Source organism: Lynx rufus, unplaced genomic scaffold (assembly GCF_022079265.1).
Source record: "Lynx rufus isolate CCGP_SWC_20201006 ecotype Redwood Valley unplaced genomic scaffold, mLynRuf1.p SCAF_6, whole genome shotgun sequence".
Classification (NCBI taxonomy): Eukaryota; Metazoa; Chordata; class Mammalia; order Carnivora; family Felidae; genus Lynx; species Lynx rufus.
This window is the reverse complement of record NW_025814878.1, coordinates 115,998,678-116,021,081: the sequence shown is the minus strand read 5'-3', so window position 1 is coordinate 116,021,081 and position 22,404 is coordinate 115,998,678. Positions and strand designations below refer to the sequence as shown.

General features: G+C 47.6%; 2 protein-coding genes and 1 pseudogene across 6 annotated transcripts; 2 read left to right on the top strand and 1 right to left on the bottom strand.

Annotated features, from left to right (window-relative positions):
• Positions 1-642: 642 nt before the first annotated feature.
• Positions 643-6,826, bottom strand: LOC124528392 (patr class I histocompatibility antigen, A-2 alpha chain). 5 transcript variants are annotated; one of them, XR_006966157.1, is made up of 8 exons: positions 6,714-6,826; positions 6,176-6,445; positions 5,675-5,950; positions 4,788-5,063; positions 4,547-4,660; positions 4,081-4,113; positions 3,605-3,742; positions 643-1,386 (listed from the first exon to the last, which is right to left on the bottom strand). XR_006966157.1 is itself a non-coding variant. In XM_047101959.1 (7 exons), exons 1-5 carry the CDS (start codon positions 6,784-6,786, stop codon positions 4,554-4,556), a joined length of 1,002 nt encoding a protein of 333 aa, XP_046957915.1. In that variant the 5' UTR covers positions 6,787-6,826; the 3' UTR covers positions 643-1,386; positions 4,081-4,113; positions 4,547-4,553. The 5 variants fall into 5 exon arrangements, 3 of the variants coding, with proteins under 3 accessions (XP_046957915.1, XP_046957914.1, XP_046957916.1); XR_006966158.1 differs by lacking the exon at positions 643-1,386 and adding an exon at positions 3,908-3,944 and having other exon boundaries at positions 1,972-3,742; XM_047101959.1 differs by lacking the exon at positions 3,605-3,742.
• A 1,145-nt stretch (positions 6,827-7,971) lies between these two features.
• LOC124529202 (26S proteasome regulatory subunit 4-like) lies at positions 7,972-9,595 on the top strand (annotated as a pseudogene).
• Positions 9,596-21,309: 11,714 nt separating this feature from the next.
• On the top strand, positions 21,310-22,215 carry MCCD1 (mitochondrial coiled-coil domain 1). The gene is made up of 2 exons (XM_047101787.1): positions 21,310-21,486; positions 22,030-22,215. The coding sequence occupies exons 1-2, from the start codon at positions 21,310-21,312 to the stop codon at positions 22,213-22,215; spliced, it is 363 nt and encodes a 120-aa protein (XP_046957743.1).
• Positions 22,216-22,404: the final 189 nt, after the last annotated feature.

The following is a 22,404-nucleotide window of genomic DNA, read 5'->3' as shown; positions in this document are numbered from 1 at the left end:
AGAAATGTGACCTGTAATCAGCCAACCTGGAATTTCCTGCTCAGCACAAGTAGGTAAGCCACTGAAAGACCACTTCCTTTCCCCTTAGAAGGGCCACCTTGCTTAAAGCAATGCATTTTTTAACGAATAATTTCCTTTTTCCCCTTCCACTCTGCCTTTAAAATCCTTTCCTTTCTGCAGCTGGAAGAGTCTTTTTTTTTTTTTTAATATTTATTTTTGAAAGACAGAGCACGAGCAGGGGAGGGGCAGAGAGAGACGGAGACACGAAATCCAAAGCAGGCTCCAGGCTCTGAGCTGTCAGCACAGAGCCCAACGTGGGGCTCGAACTCACAAACCGAACCACAAAGTCATGACCTGAGCTGAAGCCGGACACTTAAACTGACTGAGCCACCCAGAAGCCCCATGTCTCCTTTCTATTTACTAGCTGGGAGACTGCTCAATTCATGAACAGTTGAATAAAGTCAATTCGACTTTTTAATGTTCTCGGTTGAGGGCGCCTGGGTGGCTCAGTCATTTAGCATCTGACTTCAGCTCAGGTCATGATCTCATGGTTCATGAGTTCGACGAGCCCCACATCGGGTGAGGTGAGGTCCCACTTCAGGTGAGCAGAGCTCAAGCTCCACTTCTCTCTCTTTCCTTCTCTTTCTCTCTGCCCCTCTCTCACTTGCACCCTCTCTCTCTCAAAAATAAAAATAAAATAAAATAAATTTTCTCAGTTGAATTGCTATTAACTAACAGTTAAGTCTCTGAGGGACGCTATGGCTACACTAGAAAACCAGGCTGGTGGTTTGGGTTTTCTGGCTGGTTGGTTTTTAGTCCTTTGTGAGGATCACATAAAGCTGACAAATGTTAGAGATTCTCTCCCCAGAGTATTTCCATGCACAGGGAAATATAAACATTAACATGACACGTCAGTGCACGCAGAGACCCCCTGACGTCTTACAGACCCAGGTGTTCTCCTCCTTGCAAGAGACAGAGGCTGGGCAAACACGTTTTGAGCAATCACTTCACCAGCCCACAACGCCACCGCACTTATTTGTGAGCATAAACCGGAGTGGACAAAGCTGTATCTAATCACATAGCATCCAGGGAACGAGAAGAGCGATGTCGTTTACTAGAAACTTGCTCCTCCAACTGAGCCTGAGTGCCTGCAGGGCACCAGATCAAGCTGCAGCCTCAGGTCTGTGCTCCGAGAATGGCAATCAGCCGTCCTTTCTCCAGCCCTCACCCCCAGCACCGGCACTGCCCTCCTACATGAGAATTCCACATTTAGAGTCTTTGGAAGACGCCGCCTCTCTCCACAGAAGAGGAAGGACCTGCTGTCCCAACATCCTTCCAGTTAGACATGGTGTGAGGCTCTGCCAGGCAGGTGACCACATGCTGGACCTGGTGACAAAGAGAAGGTGCAGCTGTGCAGAATGTACTTGCACAGGCGGCGTGAGTGGCAGTGTGTCACCCGGTCCCACAAGCAGCAGCGATGTCAGTCCTAGCCGCAGGGGCCAGTGTCCTGCTTCAATGGAGGCAGCAGTGTGAGCAGTGACGTCTGTGCCCAGCAGCAGAGGCCGCAGTTCCTGTGTGAGACCCACCCTAACGTGCACTTGTGGACTCTGTTCCTGGCTGTGTAGCCAAAGCCTGTTCTACAATCTTCCCCAAAAGAATACTTTATATGCATATAAAATGTATGTGTGTGTGTGTGTGTGTGTGTGTGTGTGTGTGCACAGTACCTTTTGGCTAAGTTCAAACAAGCTTAGATCCCATTGTTTGCTCTGAAAAGTCAATCAGGGAAGTAGTTGCCGAGAGCAAGCATTCCGAGGTGTTCGTCACACTGAACCGCGAACCACTCCCTAGTCCTCCCACCCAACCATACCCCAGGATACGATAACACACATCTCACAACACCACATCTCATATTGACAACGTTATGTCTTCCCTTTCCTCTCCAAAGATTAAAAAAAAAAAAAAAACAAAACACACATTTAAATGTGGCTTTAATGCCCCTCCCCAGGCTGGCTGCTCTGATCGCTGACCTCACTGGCTCCAGATCTAGCTGAGCGCCAGGCCTCTCACAAAATGCACAGGCCTCTCCCCGGACCCACAGACTCAGAGTCCTCGGTGCAAGATCAAGGAATCACTTATTTTAACGAGCCCTACAAGTGAGGCCGATGCACAGCCGTGTGGGAATCCTCATCTCCATTCTTGCTACTGAAAGTGTGATGTAAAGACCAGCAGCAGCGCCTTGTCCTAAACACAGAAACTTCTATCGTGTTTCCCAGATGCAGAAAACAGTGTGTCATATATCTTGCACACAACACACACAGAGAAGGAGCGATCGGTGCAGAGCACCTCCCTAATCTGGAGGCAGTATCTTTACTAATGTAGCCTCAGACCACAGCAGCTCTGTGGCAGCAACAGCACAATCACCCTTCACACTGCCATTAGTGCCCCTGTGCTCCTCTCACAGCACTGCCCTCCCCCTCCCATCCCCACTCTCACACCAACTCCCCTGCACACCAAGGAGATGCCCATTTTCAAAAACCATCCTCGATTCACAGGTGCTATTTCCCAACCAAATATAAATCTAAGGAGACTCTGCTTCATAACTCCATGACTTGGAGCTGGAGCCAGCACCAGGATCACCAGGGCAGAGGGTGGGCAAGCAGAGGATGGAAACAGAACAAGAACTAATTTAAAATAAGAAATTATGGCATGCTTCCTGTCTGCTAGAATCTGCTCCTCTCAGAAGACTTCAGAAAAGATGGGAAGAACAATCAAGCCCGAGAAGGAGGGCAAGACCTGAATGAGCCTGAAAATAACCTCTGGATACTACAGATTCCTATGCACAGGGCCACCCAGGGCCTTGTGCAGACGCCGACAGGCCAAACATCTCCTTCTGCTGTCACCGAGGAGACACCCACAGGTGAATTAGACCAGAACTCCCACACAAAAAGGAGAACGGGCCTAATGCTCTACAGAAACAAAGAAACAGCAAATAAACACCCAGAGACGGGACTGAGGCCCGACCCAGGCCTGAGCCTCAGCTGACCCGGCCATACAATGTCTTGTTGCCCATAGTCCTGGAAGCAGGACGAGGTCTGGGCAATATCCAGATATCCAGGTGATATCCTGAGTGATCACAGTCCCGGAAAGGCAGGTGCTACTGGAGGGACAAAGACAAAAGCGCAAAGAGGTTCCCCAGCTGAGCAGTGACCATGTCACATCCATGTTGTACCAACTGGGCATGAGACTCCACCACGCTAGGCCCCTCGCAGCTTTCTCCTGTCCCCACCCAGAGCAGACTCGGCACACCAAACCTGCAGCTTCTGGGAGGTTCTCAGGGTTTCCATTTCTTTCCCCTCTCAAACTTTAGGAATCTTCTTCTTTAACTAACTGATCAACTCCTCATGACCAGAACTGGAAAAACAAATTCACATCCAGAGCCCTACGTTCAACAAGGAAGTAAGAAGTTGTAGCACAGTGAAACATAAAGTAAAGACAGGGATGGAGGTGGCCCACTCTCCCTCTACTGGATCATGAAAGCAGACGAGGAAAGAGAACCCAGGTCAGTGTAGGGTGGGGTCATGGAGGCGGGGGGCAGTCTCCCCACCTCCTCACATTATGGTAATAGGAACGAGGACACATGCCGAAGCCCTTTGTAGAAAGAGGTATCAGGGGCATTGGTCACAAAGTGGGAAAGTGAACAAATCTTGCATCACTCAGTCCCCCACAAGGCAGCTGGCTCACACTGCGGAAGAAAATAATCATGAGCAAATTCAGGTTAGTCATATAAGTGTTGACGTTCTCAATAGCCTACCACATGCTCAAGATATCCTACTCAAAGAATCCCCATTTCCCAGGCATAGCCCCTTTCCCCTCTCCCCTCCCTACTTCAGGCCCTTCAGGGTCTCACCTTTAGCAATGGAGAGAGCCCTGGGCACTGTCACTACCTGCGTTAGAACAAACAGAACTGGTCGGAGCCCCCAGGAGATGAGACTAAAGGAGTAGCTTTGGGGTAGGTGAGCTCCCCACGGGGTCCTGTCTACACTATCCCAGGGTCTCAGGGATCACCCCCTCCATACTTACATGCAGACTGAGCATAACTCCTTTCTCTTCCACCTATGGAAAGAAAATATCACATGAGATGCCACGGAGGAGGCAGAGCCCGAGATCCTAGATGAAACTGATAACCTGGACCACAGGGAAGTTTCCAGAACTGTAACTACAGACCTATGGCAGGATCAGGGGGACATGAAGAAAAGAGATGTCAGGGCTAGACCAACAATTCTCCTGGAGTCTGTCCTCAGCAAGGACCTTATTCTCTGATCTGTGACTGCTGGAAATCAGATCCTATCACCACATTCATCAAGGTGATAAGTTTGCCCTTCACTCTCACAGAGCTTTACTCCAGAGTGAATGTAGCAATGAGCTGCACAGTGGACAAGCACATGTGCATGGATGGCACTTCCCATAAACAAGGCAGGACGAACTTCTACCTGGACTTGAAACACTACAGAAAGACAAGAAAACTCAGAGCACTCCCCTTCTGTACCTTGGCTCTACCTCCTCCATATGACAGCTCCAACCACCACAGCACTGATGACCACAAAGGAAACCAGACCAGCAACAATGCCCACCATGGGAATGCTGCGCTGAGGAGGGGACTCTGGGAAGAGAGGATAAAGTGAGGGCCTTGACTCCGAGGTCTCAGCTTCAACCCTGCTGAATTTTTCCAGAAGGGCTCCTGAGTTCTCCAAGTTTGGCTCCATACCCAGGTCTCCCCCTGTCCTTACCCCATTTCAGCATGAGGGGCTTGGGCAACCCCCCATGCTGCACATGGCACGTGTATCTCTGCTCCTCTCCAGAAGGCACCACCACAGCCACCCACTTCTGGAAGGTCCCATCTCCCCCAGGCCTAGTGTCCACAAACTCCGTGTCCTGGATCAGGTCCTCCCCATCACGCTGCCAGGTTAGGGTGATCTCCGCAGGATAGAAACCCAGGGCCCAGCACTTCAGGGTGACATCATGGTCAGAAGTGGGGTAGTGGGTGATGTGTGTCTTCGGGGGGTCTGAAGAGAAGGGTCAGAAAATTAAGGAATTTTACAACTGTCTCGGGCCACTGAGGCAATTCTCATGTGGCCATCTTGAGAATGGACAAGAGAGCTGGAATTGGGGAAGGGAGCAAAAACCCAGACACCAGCCTAGACACATAATCTCTTCTTGTTTGAAAAGTTCTAGAATTAGGGTGAGACGGCCCACTGTAGAAGGCAGGTTTCTGAGAGCAGAAAAGAAAGGGATTTCTGGTCCGGACCTGGCTGGAGGCCAAATGACTCAGACTAGGTGAAGTCAGATATCCCAAACACATGGGTGTGGGGCAGAGAACACAGCCTGAGAAAATCCCCCAAGGTTCCCAGAGCCACCGTGAGCCAAAGGGAAACGCTGATCAATTATTTCAGAAATGGTCTCCTCCTCCATCCCTGGAGAGACTCTATCCTTTAACAGTCTCTAGGAGAAAGACAGACCCTTTGGGGGTCTCTCTGGGACCGGATCTGAAAACCCGAGCAGTCAGTCTCCCGACACAGGGGAGGGCCATATACTGCTGTGGATCCCAGTTCTTCCTATCCTCTTAGGAGGCCTCAGCAGGAGGGGAAATCGTGGGAAGCCCCGCGGCCCCTGGTACCTGTGCGCAGCAGTGTCTTGTTCCCCCTCTCCAAGTACTTCCGGAGCCACTCTACGCACGTGACCTGCAGGTCGTTCCTTTGATGCTCTGCTGCTCCGGCAGCCTCCCACTTGCGGCGGGTGATCTGCGCCGCCGTGTCCGCCGCGGTCCAAGAGCGCAGGTCCTCGTTCAGGGCGATGTAATCCTCGCCGTCATAGGCGAACTGCCAGTATCCTCGGAGGAGGCGCCAATCGGGCCCCACTTCGCAGGAAGACAGCCACTGGATGGTGTGAGACCCTGGCCCCGCCCCCGAGGTCAGCTCCGCCCTGGAGCCCCGCCCCCTCCCCCACCCCGAACCCCAGGGCTTAAAGCCAAAACTGAATGGCGGGTAAAAGTGCCCGCGCGCTTTTCCCGGGTTTGGAGACGGGCGGGTCCCGCAGCCTCAGGGTGGTGCTTGGACCCAAAGACTCGGGCAACCCCGGGGATGGGGTCGTGACCCGGACCCGGGTCCGCGTCACTCACCGGCTTCGCTCTGGTTGTAGTAGCCGCGCAGCGTGTTCAGGCTCAGTCGGAAAGTCTGTGCGGTGTCCTTGGCGCCCCGCGTCTCCTGCTCCCAATACTCCGGCGCCTCCTGCTTCAACCACTGCACGCGTGGCTCCATCCTCGGACTCGAGGCGTCGCTGTCGAACCGCGCGAACTGTGTGTCGTCCACGTAGCCGACTTCCAAGTACCGGGGCTCCCCGAGGCTGGGCCGGGACACCGCGGTGCCGAAATACATCAAGGAATGGGAGCCTACGGGCGCGGAGGGTTTGAGACCCCGCCCGACCCTGCTCCCGGCGCGAGGCCCGGATCCCAGGTGGAAGCGGCCAGGAGGGCAGGGGGTGGGGGGTCCGAGTGGGGGAGAGCAGGGAGGAGTCGGGGAGGGTCGGGGAGGACTGCCAGGGTGGGTGGGATTCTGGGGCGGGGGCGACAGGCACTTTCCCTAGGGCCCCGCGTTCCCGCCGGACGGTCCCCTCGCTCCTGCCCCACAGATGCCCTTTCTTCCCGACCCCGCACTCACCCGCGCAGGTCTGGGTCACGGCCAGGGCCCCTGACAGCAGCAAGAGGAGGGTTCGGGGCATCACGACCCGCATCCTCAGGGTCTGGAGAATAGAAGTCCCAGCGGGTCCGTGGCCAGGACAGGCCAGGGACCGCGGTGACGCTGATTGGCTTCTCTAGACACAGGACAAGCAATGGGAGTGCGAACTGGGGCCGCGTCATGAGTATCCAGGCACAGGTTGAGAGAAGTGAAATGAGCGCGGAGTAGCGGGGAACTGGGCTTTCCCGCCCCAGACCTATCTCAAGCCCGGGACTTTCAAAGCGTGTCTTTCCCAGGAACCCGCGACTTTGCCCGGATTTCTCTCACCTACACAGAGCGCTCTTTGTCACCCTGAGGCCTGGCCCAGGGTCTTTCTGAGGAAACCAGGGAAAGACACCAGGTTGGGATCGGCCCCGTTTTGTCCCTTTCCCTTCTGAAATCCCTCGACCTGTGCTGAGCTCCTAGTCCTTACCTCTCCTCCGGACTCCTAAAAGAAAACTCGCCCCCAGTAAACTGGATGCCAGAGAGTGAGCTTGCCTGGGAATGGAGGTGGAGGGACATGGATTTTCTCTTTACACCTGAAGTTGTGGTTCAAAGCTCCAGCTAGAGATTCTCATAGAGATCAGTTTCTTTTCTTTTTAAGGTTTATTTATTTTGAGAGAAAGAGAGAAAGCAGGGAAGGGCCAGAGAGAAGAAGAGAGAGAATCCCAAGAGGGCTCTGTGCTGCCAGGGCAGAGCCCCATTCAGGGCTCGAACCCACAAACCCTGAGATCATGACCTGAGTTGAACCCAAGAATCCAACACTTAACCGTCAGAGCGCCCCAGGTGCCCAGGAATCTAATCTATAAAGTGATTTTGCCCCTTCCTACAGAAATATCTAAACAGCATTGCAATCAAGACTCAAAAAGCTTCTAAGTTGTACTTTCTCAGCGCATCTGTGTGTCCCAGCATTTTTTTTTTTTTTGGTGGTTGAAGTGAGAAGAAATTCAGTTTACATTTAATGACACAGGTAGATTGAAAGTAAAAGGATGTTTTTATATAGTAATACAGGTTATATGGAAACCAAAATTAAAAGCACAATATTATTTATAGTTACTATAAAGAAAATGAAATACTGTGTATACATTTAACAAAACACATAAAGGATCTGAATGCTGAAAATTACAAAATGCAATTAAAAGAAATCAAATTAAATAGAGACATAATATGTTCATGTACTAGAAGAGTCAACTTAGTAGAGATGTCGATTCCCTCCAAATTGATCTACAGGTTTAATGTAATTTTTGCCCCAGCAAAGTTAGACCAGCTTATTCTAAAATTTATACAGAAAGGCATAGTACCTAAATAGCTAACGCACTCTTGAAAAAGAGGGATAAAGTGAGAAAAGTCACTCTATTTGATGTTAAGTCTTAAAATATAGCTGCAGTAATTAAAACAGATTTTAATTAACTGGCAGATAAATAGACATACAGATCAATGGAACAGAAGAGAAAACCCAGGAATAGCGCCCCCCCACACACAAATATGCTCAGCTGACCTTTGAAAAAGGCACAAAAGCAATTCAATGCAAAAGGATAGTCTTGTCAATAAATGATGCCAGAGCAATTGGACATCCATAGACAAAAACACATAAGCAAACAAAAAAACCTAAATCTCTCACCTTATAATATGAATTTAAAATGTCTAATAGAACTTATATATAACGTGTAAAATTATAAAATTATTAGAAAAATAGAGGGGCGCCTTGGTGGCTCAGTTAGACGACCGTCTTCAGCTCAGGTCGTGATCTCACAGTTTGTGAGTTTGAGCCCCATGTCAGGATCTGTGCTGACAGCTCAGAGCCTGGAGCCTGCTTCAGATTCTGTGTCTTCCCCTTTCTCTGCCCCTCCCCTGCTCACACTCTGTCTCTCTGTCTCTCAATAATAAATAAATGTTAAAAAAATTTTTTTTAATCAATAAAAAATAAAAAGAATCTTTGAAATATATTTTGACTGTGGTTATAGATAAACAAACACACATATAGGATAAAATTCCATAGGATTAAGCAATTCTGGCAGCGGCAGTCCGCGCGGCCAAAGCAACATGGTCTAAGTCAGAGTGGTGGTCATGGTCCTGGAGGTGGCAAGAAGGATGACAAGGAGAAGAAAAAGAAATACGAACCTCCTGTACCAACTAGAGTGGGGAAAAAGAAGAAGTATACAAAGGGACCAGATGCTGCCAGCAAGCTGCCACTGGTGACATGTCACACTCAGTGCTGGCTAAAATTACTGAAGTTAGAATTAAAGACTATCTTCTCATGGAGGAAGAATTCATTAGAAATCAGGAACAAATGAAGCCTTTAAGAAGAAAAGCAAGAGGAGGAAAGATCAAAGGTGGATGATCTGAGGGGGACCCCAGTGTCAGTAGGAAACTTGGAAGAGATCACTGATGACAATCATGCCATCGTGTCCACATCTGTGGGCTCAGAACACTACGTCAGCACTCTCTCCTTTCTAGACAAGGATCTGCTGGGAGCAGGCTGCTTGGTCCTGCTCAACCACAAGGTGATGCCGTCATATGGGTGCTCACAGATGACACAGATCCCTTGGTCACAGTGATGAAGGTAGGAAAGTCACCCCCAGGAAACCTATGCTGATGTTGGGGGGTTGGACAACCAAATCCAGGAAATTAAAGAATCTGTGAAGCTTCCTCTCACTCATCCTGAATATTATGAAGAGATGGATATAAAGCCCCCAAGGGTGTCATTCTGGACGTTCCACCTGACACCGGTAAAACCTTATTAGCCAAAGCATTAGCAAACCTAACCTCAGCCACTTTCTTAAGTGGTTGGCTCTAGGGGTGCCTGGGTGTTTCAGCCAGTTTAAGCATCTGACTTTGGCTGAGGTCATGATCTGACTTTGGCTCAGGTCATGATCTCATGGTTCATGAGTTAGAGCCCCACATTGGGCTCTGTGCTCACAGCCTGGAGCCTGCTTTGGATTCTGTGTCTCCCCCTTTTTCTTCCCCTCCCCCACTTGCACTCTGTTTCTCTCTCAAAAATAAATAAACATTAGAAAAATTTGTTTGTAATAATTTTTTTTAAAAAAGAGTGGTTTGGGGGCGCCTGGGTGGCTCAGTCTGTTGGGCGTCTGACTTCAGCTCAGGTCACGATCTCGCGGTCCGTGAGTTCGAGCCCCGCGTCGGGCTCTGGGCTGATGGCTCAGAGCCTGGAGCCTGCTTCTGATTCTGTGTCTCCCTCTCTGCCCCTCCCCCGTTCATGCTCTGTCTCTCTCTGTCTCAAAAATAAATAAACCTTAAAAAAAAAATTTAAAAAGAGTGGTTGGCTCAGAAGTACCTGGGTGATGGGCCCAAACTCCTTCAGGAATTGTTTCAAGTTGCAGAAGAACATGCACCATCCGTCGTATTTATTAATGAAATTGATGCCATTGGAACAAAAAGATAGACTCAAATTCCGGTGGTGAGAGAGAAATTCAACAAATAATGTTGGAACTGTTGAACCAGTTGGACGGATTTGTTTCGAGGGGTGATGTGAAAGTTATCATGGCCACAAACTGAATAGAAACTTTGGACCCAGCACTTATCAGACCAGGCCACATTGACAGGAAAATTGAATTCCCCTGCAAGATGAAAAGACTAAGAAGCCCATCTTTCAGATCCATACAAGCAGGATGACCCTAACCAATGATGTAACCCTGGACAACTTGATCATGGCTAAAGATGACCTCTCTGGGGCCAACATCGAGGCAATCCATACAGAAGCTGGTCTGTAGGATGAAAGTAACAAATGAAGACTTCAAAAAATCTAAAGAAAACCTTTTGGGATGAGCACTGGGTGTTGTATGGAAACCCAATTTGTCAATAAACTTCATATAAAAAAAATAAATAAATAAATAAATAAATAAATAAATAAATAAAAATTAAAAAAAGTAAAAAGAAACAGTAAAAAAAAAAAAAAAAAGAAAATGTTCTTTATAAAAAACAAGAAGGCACCCCTGCGGGGGCTCTACCTGTAGCAACCACATTTGCCTTCCAGGAAATGGTTGGGAATGTGCTGACTCCTCGGAGGGATGGGAAAGTTGCCCAGAGGAACCCATGTTCTACTTGATCTTTCTTAGCAAAACCTCCCGTATACCTTTTTAAGCGTGATGTGTAGGAACGTGATGTGTGGCGTGTTGGCCACATGCAGTGCTCTACTCCCCAAAAAGTAAGCTCTTTCTCAGACAAAAAAAAAAAAAAAAAAAAAAGGAAAAGAAAAGAAAAGAAAAGAAAAGAAAAAGAATTAAATACAGTTAAAACCTTGGATTGCGAGTAACTCATTCTGTGAGTGTTCCGCAAGACAAGCAAACTTTCTAATAAATTTTAATTCGATAAATGAGCAGTGTCTTGCAATACGAGCAGTATGTGACACTGAACATCACATGGTCACAACTGAGCCAATGGTTCTCTGTCTCTCTCTTCATTGGATTGTGGGTGATCATCTCCCACGGCGGATGCTCGGTCTCAGGCCACGGTGTTTGGCAGAAATCAGTGATTTTTCAGAACGTTGGAAGGTGCCCACAACTGGCACTAGTGTATTTTCTGTCACTTCAAAGCACCTATGGACAGTCCTTTGCTTTTCCAGATAAGAGTAAACTTAGGAATGCTTTGCTTCATTCTAGGTCAGGCTGCCTGCAGATATAGACCCTTTCCCCTGCTGCCTCACTTCCAGTTACATTATATATGGTATATGCCAAGGGTTTATTAATATTGTACTGTAGTCAACATCCATGTGAGTGTAAACAATGACCCCCTTGCAGAAAAGGATTCCTTTGAGCCAGTAGATAGCAGTAATTCCCTTAGTGATAGTGAAAGTCATCTGATACAATCACCTTCCTCTCTCTTGTCTCCCTCACACCAGCCACGAAGGTTTTCAAAGGTAAGTGCAGGTTAATTTGTTTATTTTTCTTTATATTTTGTATTTTCTTTATTATTTTATATTGTGTTACAGTATTGTAATCATTTTTATATGAATATTTTTGGGATGTGGAATGAATCATCTGAGTTTCCATTATCTCTTGCGGGGAAATTTGCTTTGATATACAAGTGCTTTGGATTATAAGCATGTTTCTGGAACGAATTATGCTCACAAACCAAGGTTTTGCTGTACATACACAGATGAATGCAAGTAAAACTGGGGAAATCTGAGTAAGAACAGTGGATTGTATCAATGTTAATATCCTGGTTTTAATATTGACTACAGTTTTGTGAGGTGTTACCATTGAGGAAAACTGAGTAAAAGTTGCTCAGGACCTATATTATGTCTCATAATTGCACGTGAATCTTCAGTTATCTCAAAGTAAAAAAAAAATTAATTTTAAGAAGCACTTGCAAAAAAACAAAAACAACACAACTCTCATGGCTCCCAATTAAAGCCCAAATTCTTTAGTTTCATATTCCCATCTCCTTACAAAGAGACCTCAAATCCCCTTTCAAATCTCACCTCCCACAAGCCTTCTGCACACACTGCCTTAATAAATTGGATATCCGTGGGACACCTGGGTGGCTCAGTGGGTTAACTGTCCAACTCTTGATTTCAGCTCAGGTCATGGTCTCACAGTTCCTGAGTTCAAGCCCCACATCAGACTGCACTGACAGTGCAGAGCCTGCTTCTGACCCTCTGTCTCCCTCTCTCTACCCCTTCCCTGCTCACTCTCTCTCTTTCAAAAGTAAATAAACATTAAAACTATTTTTAGGGGTGCCTGGTGGCTCAGTCGGTTAAGCGTCTGACTTCAGCTCAGGTCATGATCTCACGGTCTGTGAGTTCGAGCCCTGCGTCAGGCTCTGTGCTGACAACTCAGAGCCTGGAGCCTGCTTCAGATTCTGTGTCTCCCTCTCTCTGTGACCCTCCCCCGTTCATGCTCTGTCTCTCTCTGTCTCAAAAATAAATAAACATTAAAAAAAAAAACTATTTTTAAAAAAATAAAAAACTAAGGTTCAAAAACTGAGAATTAGGGAATAGAAGAAAATGTTTCTACTTTTCATTTTCCTGCTGTTACCATTAAGGAACTGGAAAGAGGGGTTGCCTGGAGGAAACGGAAACCTCAGAGACGGCCCAAGCACCCCTGAGCTCCCCTGTCCTCCAAATAGAAGACTTTTGGACAATAACTAAGAAGATTGTATAACAATATTGAGTGAAAAAATTAATTTTTTAAGAGATGAATGCTGAAGTACTTAAGGGATAAGGGTCTTGAGATTGGTAAGTAATTTTCAAATATTTCTGCAGAATTACAGAAATAGAATTTATTGCCAAAAAAGAAAATAAAATAAATTTTAAAACCTAAAAAAATAAATACAATTTATTACACATATGAGGAAAATATTAAATTGACTAAGTCTAGGGTGCTAGGGACTATTCTTTCAAACTTTAGGTACATTTGGAAATTTCACAATAATCTGGAGAAAGTTGTTCAAATCGTTCATAAAGACCTGGGACATGTTCACAACATAATGTGGAATGAAAATTAGGCATCGAAGTGTGTGTATGAATTTGAGCTTTATCCAGGAGGCCAGTAACCCAGGGAGAAGGAAGACTCTTGACCAAAAGCCAACTCTAAGGTTTCTGCCTGGCCCGGGGGTTTTGAAAGGGGTTCAGGGTACTTAATCAGCAAAGGGAATGCAGTGGCCTGCAACATTTCTTAACCACGTGCAGACTGGATGGGGCCAGTTCCAAGTAGTCTCCGTGCAAGGGGGTTGTGTGAGAGTCTGGTTCTTGTTGCATGATGTGCAGGAGGACTCTGTTCTTTCTGCAAGAGAGGGCCAGGTCTACAGATAACAAAGGGAGGTCATGAAATCATTTGTGTGACCTAAAAAAAAAAAAAAGAACAAACATTTTGCTAAAAGAATTGCTAGACTAATCAGAAAGCTGAGGCAGCTTCTAACAGACTTGCTGGCCTCTGCAGCCTGGGAAAGCTCTGGTCCTTCATTCCTCAAGGCCAACTGTCTGCAAAGCTCCAAGAAAATCAGTTAAATTAGTTCTGTTACAGATCAAGGGCCGTAGGTCAGCAAGTAAGGTGTGTGTTAAACTTGAAGTAAGCCCTTAAGACCGGCTAGAGTGACGATACGTGTTCTGTGTGCAGGTGTCAGTGTGAGTGACGGTGTCTGTGTATTGGTGTGTAGCAGTGTGCATGTCTGTGAGTCAGTCTGAACGTGCATTCACTAATTCATTCACTCAATAAACGTTTTAAATTCAACAATCAGGCACTTGCAACACAATGGAGATACAGCTGTGAACAATCAAAATCTCTACTCTTGTCCTCTTGTAAAGCTTATATTCTCGAGGAAGGGCAGACAATAAACAATGAAATATACTTTAAAATGTGTATCAGTGAACAGGGTGTGAACAAAGGCAAAGAGGGCAGGGGTCAGAGGGAGGCGGGAGGGACAACATGGGGAGGCTAGTGCAAGGAGGGCCTCTCAAAGAGGACATTGGAAAAGAATGTCAGGGAAGGAAGTGCTGTCTGAGAGATATGTTTTCAGGCCAGGAAGGGCAGTGAAGGCTCTGAGGTGTGAACACCTTGGGCGTGAGGGAGGAACCAGGCAGTGGAGGGCCTGGATATGGGCCCATCACACAGACACAGCCGAGCAAACTGTACATTCACTGGCAAGGGTCATGCAGATGAAAGGGATTTTTAATGTAAAATATTTTGAAGAGATCATTCAAATTCATTCCAAAGGCTTACAGTAGGAAAATTTCCTCCCTTCCAAGAACCCAGGGGCCCCGGTCCCCTGCCAAAGATGCACAGGTCGACCAACTTCTCGTGTATCCTTCCTGAGAAAAAGTTACACAAATGTTATTGTGGGCATCAAGAAAGAGTACTGAAAAGAAGTAGGAAAAGGAAATGTTTCTTTTCAGTTTTCCTGGGTGTTGTCATCAAGGAGCTGCAGAGATGAGTCGTAGCGGGGAGGTGGAAACCTCAGAGACGGCACAAACCTCAGAGATGGCACAAGGCTCCTTGAGCTCTCCTCTCCTTCAATCCCTGCTCCATTCCTGACCTTGACACCTGGGGCATCCAGTGCTGCTCAGAAGCTGATTCACGCCCCTGTTGAAGATGCCCAGCCTTCAGGTCAGCCTTTTCTGAGCAACTTACAGCCCAGACCCTCCCAGGCTGCTCAGTGCAGCAGCAGCGCCCCCGTGTGGTCACAGAGATGAGGACCCAGCTCCCTTTCTCTTGCTCAGCCAGGACCTCCCAGGGTCGCCCTCTGCTCTCCCAACCAAAATAGGGCTTTGAACACAAGAATTGCCCCTGTCCGTGTCAGGCTTGGGTGCAAAATGTTTCCCAAAACCCAAAATAACCTAGATGTTTCCACTGAGTGCCCATTGGTTCTGCACGGCACGGCAGAAGGTCTCCAGGCGATAGCAGCTGGTTCCCAGGTCTGGGATGTACCCCACAAAGAAACTGGGTGCCCTGCTCCAAAGATAGGACTTAAGATTCCTAAGGCCCTGTCACTTCTGCCGCTGCCTCTGGGGCTGGACTCAGTTCAGTAAGTCTCAGAACGCGTCATGAAAGATGAGAGGCAGAAGTCTGCAGTGCACTGGGTCTAGAAAAGGGAGGATGCTCCTGGGGAAATGAGGCTAGGGTGTAAATAAGGACATCAGAGGGGAAGATGTTACAAGGAGGGAAGAAGGAATCAAGGGAACGAGTGGCACGGGAAGGGCTGGCCTAAGGAACACCTGTTTGTGTTTACCGAGGGCTCTCTGGGTACTGGACCATAGAGAGTGAAGGGCAGATGTGGTGCCAGCCCTGTAGGGACCAACCCTGATCCCAAACTCCCACTCCCTGTGTTAATATTTCATGACCAGGGCTGAGCCCAGACCAGAGCAGCCAGTTGTCACGGCCTTCAGTTGTCCCTTCCTCCTCTATGACGAGCAGGGGCCTGCACACCAAGCTGAGAGGCCCCTGAGGACCATGTGTTGAACATGCAGTGTGGGCTGGACACCAGTATAGGCTACAAGTACATGAGCAATAGGACCCAGGGTACTGACCACCCATTTCCCAGTAACGGTCCCTACACCTTCCATAACTCACCGCCGAGGAGTCTGGGGTCCTGCACTTTTCCTCCCTGGTGACCCAAGTCCCCAGACCCTCAGACTGGACCCCTCAGGCCCTGTTCTCTGCTACCCCGCAGACCCTGAACTGAGAAGCTCATGCTGCTTCCCCAGTCCTAAATCTCATTTCTACCCTGACCAGTGACCCAAAACCTTGGCGGTGCTATAGACTGTGCCCCACCCCCCAATTCATATGTTGAAATCTACTCCCCAGTGTGATAATATTGGAAGGTGGGGCCTTTGGGAGGTGATTAAATCATGGGAGTAGAGCCCCCACGAATGGGATTAGGGTCCTTATAAAAGAGACTTCAGAGAGTGTGTTGTTTAAGGCACCCAATGTGTGGTATTTTGTGACAAACGCTCAAGCAGACCAAGACAAGCTCCAAAACCAGCCCCCACTCAGCTCTCTCTTTCAGTCCCAGACACACTTTAAGGAATCTGGTCACAGGATTTATTCATTTCTTCGCAAATATTTATTGAGAGCCTCTGTGCCAGGCATGATTCTAGGCCTGGTAGTCATTTAATCAAAACAGACAAAACACCTGCTCTCCTGACATGGTCTGACAGGAAAAACAGACGATGAATAAAAACATAATAAGAGTATTACTGTGGTATTATATACCATGTGTTCCTGTTACGTATTGCTAGGTAGCAGTCCCAAATAATCCCTTTTCAGTAGCTCTCATTCTCTGCATTCACTGGGCTCAGCAGGAAGCTCTTCCGCTCCCTGTGACATGGTCTGGGGCTGTAGTCATCTGGAGGCCCAGCCGATCCAGAACATTCAAGAGCATTCTCTTATGAGGCTGCAGGCAGTACTGTCATCAGCTGGCAGCTTTCTGGGGCTACTGGCAGGGTGATCTAGGCTCTCCTCCACCTGTTCTCCACATGGCTTGGCTGCTCCCAGCTCAGCCCCTGGGTTCCAGGAGGGAGTGTTTCAAGCAGCCAAGTCAGAAATCACAAGCCATTTTATGTCAGAAACTCAGAAGTCAAGCCGTATTACCGTCTCATGTTCTAATCATCAAAACCAGTCATTGGGGCGCCTGGGTGGCTCCGTCAGTTAAGCAGCCGACTTCGGCTCAGGTCATGATCTTACGGTCCATGAGTTCGAGCCCCACGTCGGGCTCTGTGCTGACAGCTCAGAGCCTGGAGCCTGTTTCAGATTCTGTGTCTCCCTCTCTCTGACCCTCCCCCATTCATGCTCTGTCTCCCTCTGTCTCAAAAATAAATAAACGTTAAAAAAAAAATTAAAAAAAAAAAAGTCATTGATGGGGCACCTGGGTGGTTCAGTCAGTTAAGCAGCCGACTCTTTTTTTTTTTTTCAATATATAAAATTTATTGTCAAATTGGTTTCCATACAACACCCAGTGCTCATCCCAAAAGGTGCCCTCCTCAATACCCATCAACCCTCAGTTTGTTCTCAGTTTTTAAGAGTCTCTTATGCTTTGGCTCTCTCCCACTCTAACCTCTTTTTTTTTTTCCTCCCCCTCCCCCATGGGTTTCTGTTAAGATTCTCAGGATCCACATAAGAGTGAAACCATATGGTATCTGTCCTTCTCTGTATGGCTTATTTCACTTAGCATCACACTCTCCAGTTCCATCCACGTTGCTACAAAGGGCCATATTCCGTTCTTTCTCATTGCCATGTAGTACTCCATTGTGTATATAAACCACAATTTCTTTATCCATTCATCAGTTGATGGACATTTAGGCTCTTTCCATAATCTGGCTATTGTTGAGAGTGCAAGAAGCAGCCGACTCTTAATTTCAACTCAGGTCATGATCCCAGGGTCACAAGATTGAGCCCTGCATTGGGCTCTGCGCTAAGCGTGGACCCTGCTTAAGAATCTCTCTCTCCCTGTCTCCCTGCCCCTTCCCTGCTCATGTTCTCTCTCTCTCTCTCTCTCTCAGAAACAAAAGTCATTGATTCAAGAAGAGGGAAATCAGGCTCCACTTCTAGATAGATGGTAAAATATTATAGATGGCCATCTTTGAAAAAGAAACCTTCAAAGTATGTTAGTGATCAGAGACTTAGAGGAAAAAATAACTCAAAGTTGACGATCAATGCAAGGTGATGGGCGCCTGGGTGGCTCAGTCAGTTAGGCGTCTGACTTCAACTCAGGTCATGATCTTGCGGTTCGTGAGTTCAAGCCCCACATCGGGCTCAGTGCTGACAGTTCAGAGCTTGGAGCCTGCTTCAGATTTTGTGTCTCCCTCACCCTCTGCCCTTCCTCTGCTCTCTCTCTCTCTCTCTCTCTCAAAAATAAACATGAAAAAAAATTTTTAATTTATTAAAAAAAAAAAGACATGTATGGAGAACTGGCCATCATACACTAGGGACTACAGGCTGCACTGAACAAACTCCAATGTGGTACTGAAATGGGAGCTACTTCGTTGCTTGTGTGAGCTTCAGGAGCTCTTGGAACTTCTTTGTCCTCTTGAGAAAAGTGACATGAGCACCCAGTACCCAGATCTTCGTCTCTAAATATCATTCTCCAATAAAAGGAACCAGAGTTCCCGAGAAAAAAAAAGCTGGCTCTATGGCCAGGACAGAAACACTACAGGATGAGCCTAGGATGTCTTGTGATGCCAGGGAGGAAGTGCACCTCCCCCAAAAAAGGACATGTCAAAGGGACACAGGGGCCAATGTGAAAGAACTCCCTGTGAACAGGGCTGGAACAATAGGAGCAGCAAAATAGCCATAGATTGGAACCCAAAATATTTTTTAAAATATTGAGCCCATAGAGATATATATAAATGATTGATACATTCAAAAATGAGGAGAAAGGGGTGCCTGGGTGTTTCAGTCAGTTAAGCATCCGACTTCGGCTCAGGTCATGATCTCACCACTCGTGAGGTCGAGCCCCACGTCGGGCTCTGTGCTGACAGCTTGGAGCCTGGAGACTGCTTCTGATTCTGTGTCTTCTCTCTCTCTGTCCCTCCCCCACTCATGCTCTCTCACTCTCAAAAATAAACATTAAAAAATTTTTTTAATTAAAAAAAATAAAAATGGGGAGAAAAAAGACAAATCTTCCTTACAGAATAATTCCAAGTAACATATGAGAATTCCCTTCCCAGGAGGTGGAGCTTGATTGACCTCCCCTTGAATGTGGGCTGGACTTCGTGACTCACTTCCAAAGAATAAAATATAGAAAAAAAAAATTACTACTAAATGCAAAGTTACTACTTTATAGTAGAGAAGTGTGGCAAAAATAACTTTAACCAAGTATTTCTAATAAAACCTTGAAGATCACCTATGACAGGAACAAAATTGCCAAGCACGCTCAGTGGACTTCAATATTTCTAAGTACCCCACCTCCACAAGAGTTTCATCTGAAGGACACAGTAATTCATGTCAGTCACCTCAGTCTGCCAATCCGCTGGGTAAGCATGCACTATCAGCACACTGGCCTCAGGGAGCTCTGCAGCCCTTTGACCTTGTGGATGATGCTTCCCATAATCCTCTGCTTGTGCCTGGCTGAAGACAGGCTCCTCCTACAAAAGCCAGGCCCAACTCTCATTTGATTAAGTGTCTATTAGCCATAAAGCCTTTTCCCATAAAGGGGTGGGGAGGGGGGAGGGGGAAGACTCTATTAAGACACTATGAGACACCCAAGAATAACAAAAATAAATCTACACCGTAACATAAATTTAGGTAATCTAGCTTACATATATTTCCATGATTTCCATGATTTATTTCCATGATTATGAGATCCAAAACTCATTCAATAGATTTGAGCTGACTCAAGTAGCAGACTTTCTTTTATACCAATCCTCACAGATGAACAAAACCCAAATCCATAGACTCTATTTTAACTCGGGGTTTAGGACCACCCACTGCAAAGTATTGGAGGTTAGTCCATTTTAGAGTTCATAACCTAAAATAGAACCTCAGATGCCTAGTTTTCAGAAAGGATATTTTGCTATTAGTGCATCATTTAGATTGTCTTACAGAATTTGTTGTATTTTCTTAATGGCTACTAATCTTGCTTTTAATTTATAAATGTGGTTAGTTTAGCTTCAATGTTATTTGCTTATAGTTTAACCTTATACTGGATAGTTTCCCACAACCATAACAGTAGTTAGGGCCTCTTGTGTTCTAATAATTAAGACTTTAAGGGGCGCCCGGGTGGCCCAGTTGGTTAAGCGTCCAACTTCGGCTCCAGTCATGATCACATGGTTTGTGAGTTTGAGCCCCGCATCAGGCTCTGTGCTGACAGCTCAGAGCCTGGAGCCTGCTTCACATTCTGTCTCTGTCTCCTTCTGCCCCTCTCTCTCTCACAAAAATAAACATTAAAAAAATAAGATTTTAAGCCACGCATACACTGCAAGTCAAATATGAATCATGCATAACCTTATCACTAAGAAATATGAAGAAGCTTCTTTTCCTCCTCAAATCCTACCAAAGTTCTTGGCTCTTCCACTTAAAAGTGGGAACATGTCAGCTAATGGGGAATGTGGGGTCTTTGGCCTCATCTAAAGTTGCTTCAGCCACCACCCCCCCCAAGTCTGAGAGCCACTGACCTCCAAGAAAGTCAACCTCCCTGTTCCTGGATCCCAATGCTATGGCAAAGGCCATCTTCCCTCCAAATTCAGCATGATGTCACAAAGATAGTGAGCTGGTTAGCAGCTGTCCATCCTCCAGCCATCTTGTCTTCTGAGATATTTTTTTCTGCCTGAGAGTCTACCTTTTTCCCAGATGATCAAAATTGGGACCATCCACTCCCTTATGAGGTATCCAGCCACAAGACATTTCAGAACATACTGCAAGAAAGTCAACATGTATAAATGCTCACACCACACATGGTGTGTGAACAGAGCTTTTGTTCTCATGCAGATGTGAAGAAAGGGTTCACGAGTTCAACAAAGCTTGAGACCCGTTACCAGTGTTAGGCTCTTGTCAGGAGCCGAGGTTAGAGTGACACAACAGTGCCCAGAACTACCAGAGAATGCAAACCCCTACAACATGTAGTGCACAACAGACAAGAAAAAATGCCATTCTGGGCAGCAAGAGAAAAAGGAAAGACCTTAGTAACCAATACTTAAGCCAGCTATAACCTTTCAAGTCAGAGAGAACTGGGCATGAATTCTCCAGGTTTCTCTACCAACCAGCTGTGGACCTTGAGCACATGTGGCAGAGACGGCCCCAGTAGGTACTCACTGAATGAATCCTGAAGGGAACCCTCTGAGCCAGTTTCCTGACACTAGCAATATAACTTGCACCTTGCAGAATTGAAATGAGAAAAGATACAGCGCTAGGAAAAACAGACAAGTCCTAGTAGGCTGGGCACCGGTGTTCTAAAGCAAGTTCTGCCTAAACTAGCAGGAAATGTTTTCACCTCAGGAAGACTGTCTAGGGCCAGATTGGGAGGGAGGTGAAGATAGGGGCAGGGCCCTGGGCAGGGCCAGTCACTGAAGCGAGGCCAAGGCCTGGAGGGAAAGAGCCAGTTCCTGGTGGCTGTTGGGCGGCTCACACAGCTCCCTGCTACATCAGCCATGGTCCTCCCTCTGCCCTGGCTCTCATGTTGCTGCCGTCGCCTCCTCCTGCCTTCCTGGCCCCTGGGGCCCCTGGGGCCCCTGGGTTCCTGGAGGTGCTGCTCCCAGAGCCCTAAGGCAAGCACAAAAGAGCAGACCAGCTCCACATGCACTGAGAAGATGAGGTCACCGCCAAGGGTAAGTAGCACCAAGAGTGGGGAGACCAGGGGGGAGACTGGCATGAAGGAATCCCTTTTTGTCACAGTCCTGCAAGTAGATGCCACCCCCCCCAAGTTTGTGTCCTACTTCCCATCCCCAGATCCCCAGCACCTTCCCCACCCCCACCCCACTCTAGACCTCAGGGCTCCCTCTCCCCACAGAGCTCTCTCCTTGCAGAGTCCATGAAGTCCTTGAACAGGAATTTCCCCTCACCTAACAGTTAATCATTTCTTAGTTGGGGGCGGGAGGGGAGGAGGTGAAGGGACTGCCAGTGAGGGGAGGAGGTGAAGGGACTGCCAGTCCTCACCTCTCATGACCTCTCCTTACACAAGTTCAGTTATCGCCACTGAGCAAACTGCCCACCAGAGGCCTATCCCCAAGACCAAAATCTACCCTGGCTTCACAGTATAGATGACCTTAATATAATGGGATGGAAAGGTTAGAGGCAGAAGGCCTGACTTCCAGCAAGCCTCAGCCCCCTACCCTGGCTGATGCTCCCTCCCCTCTGCCCCCCTCACTCAGGGTCCCCGGCCCAGCCCCACAGCTGAGCTGGCCCAAGCTGAAGAGTTGCTGGAGCAGCAGCTGGAGCTGTACCAGGCCCTTCTGGAAGGGCAAGAAGGGGCTTGGGAAGCACAGGCCCTGGTGCTCAAGATCCAGAAGCTGAAGGAACAGATGAGGAGACATCGGGAGAGCCTAGGAGACGCCTAAGCTTTCCACCAGTTCCCACTTTACCTTCCAACACTGGAAACACTACACACCACCCACACTGGGCTTTCGGGTCAGAAACATCCCAGCCCCTCCCAGGCCACTAAGAAAAATGGAAAACACCTCCAAAAAGGGCAGAAATTGGAAAGCAGCAGGGAGCCATGGCCTCTGCAGTCTTCTTAGTCACATCCC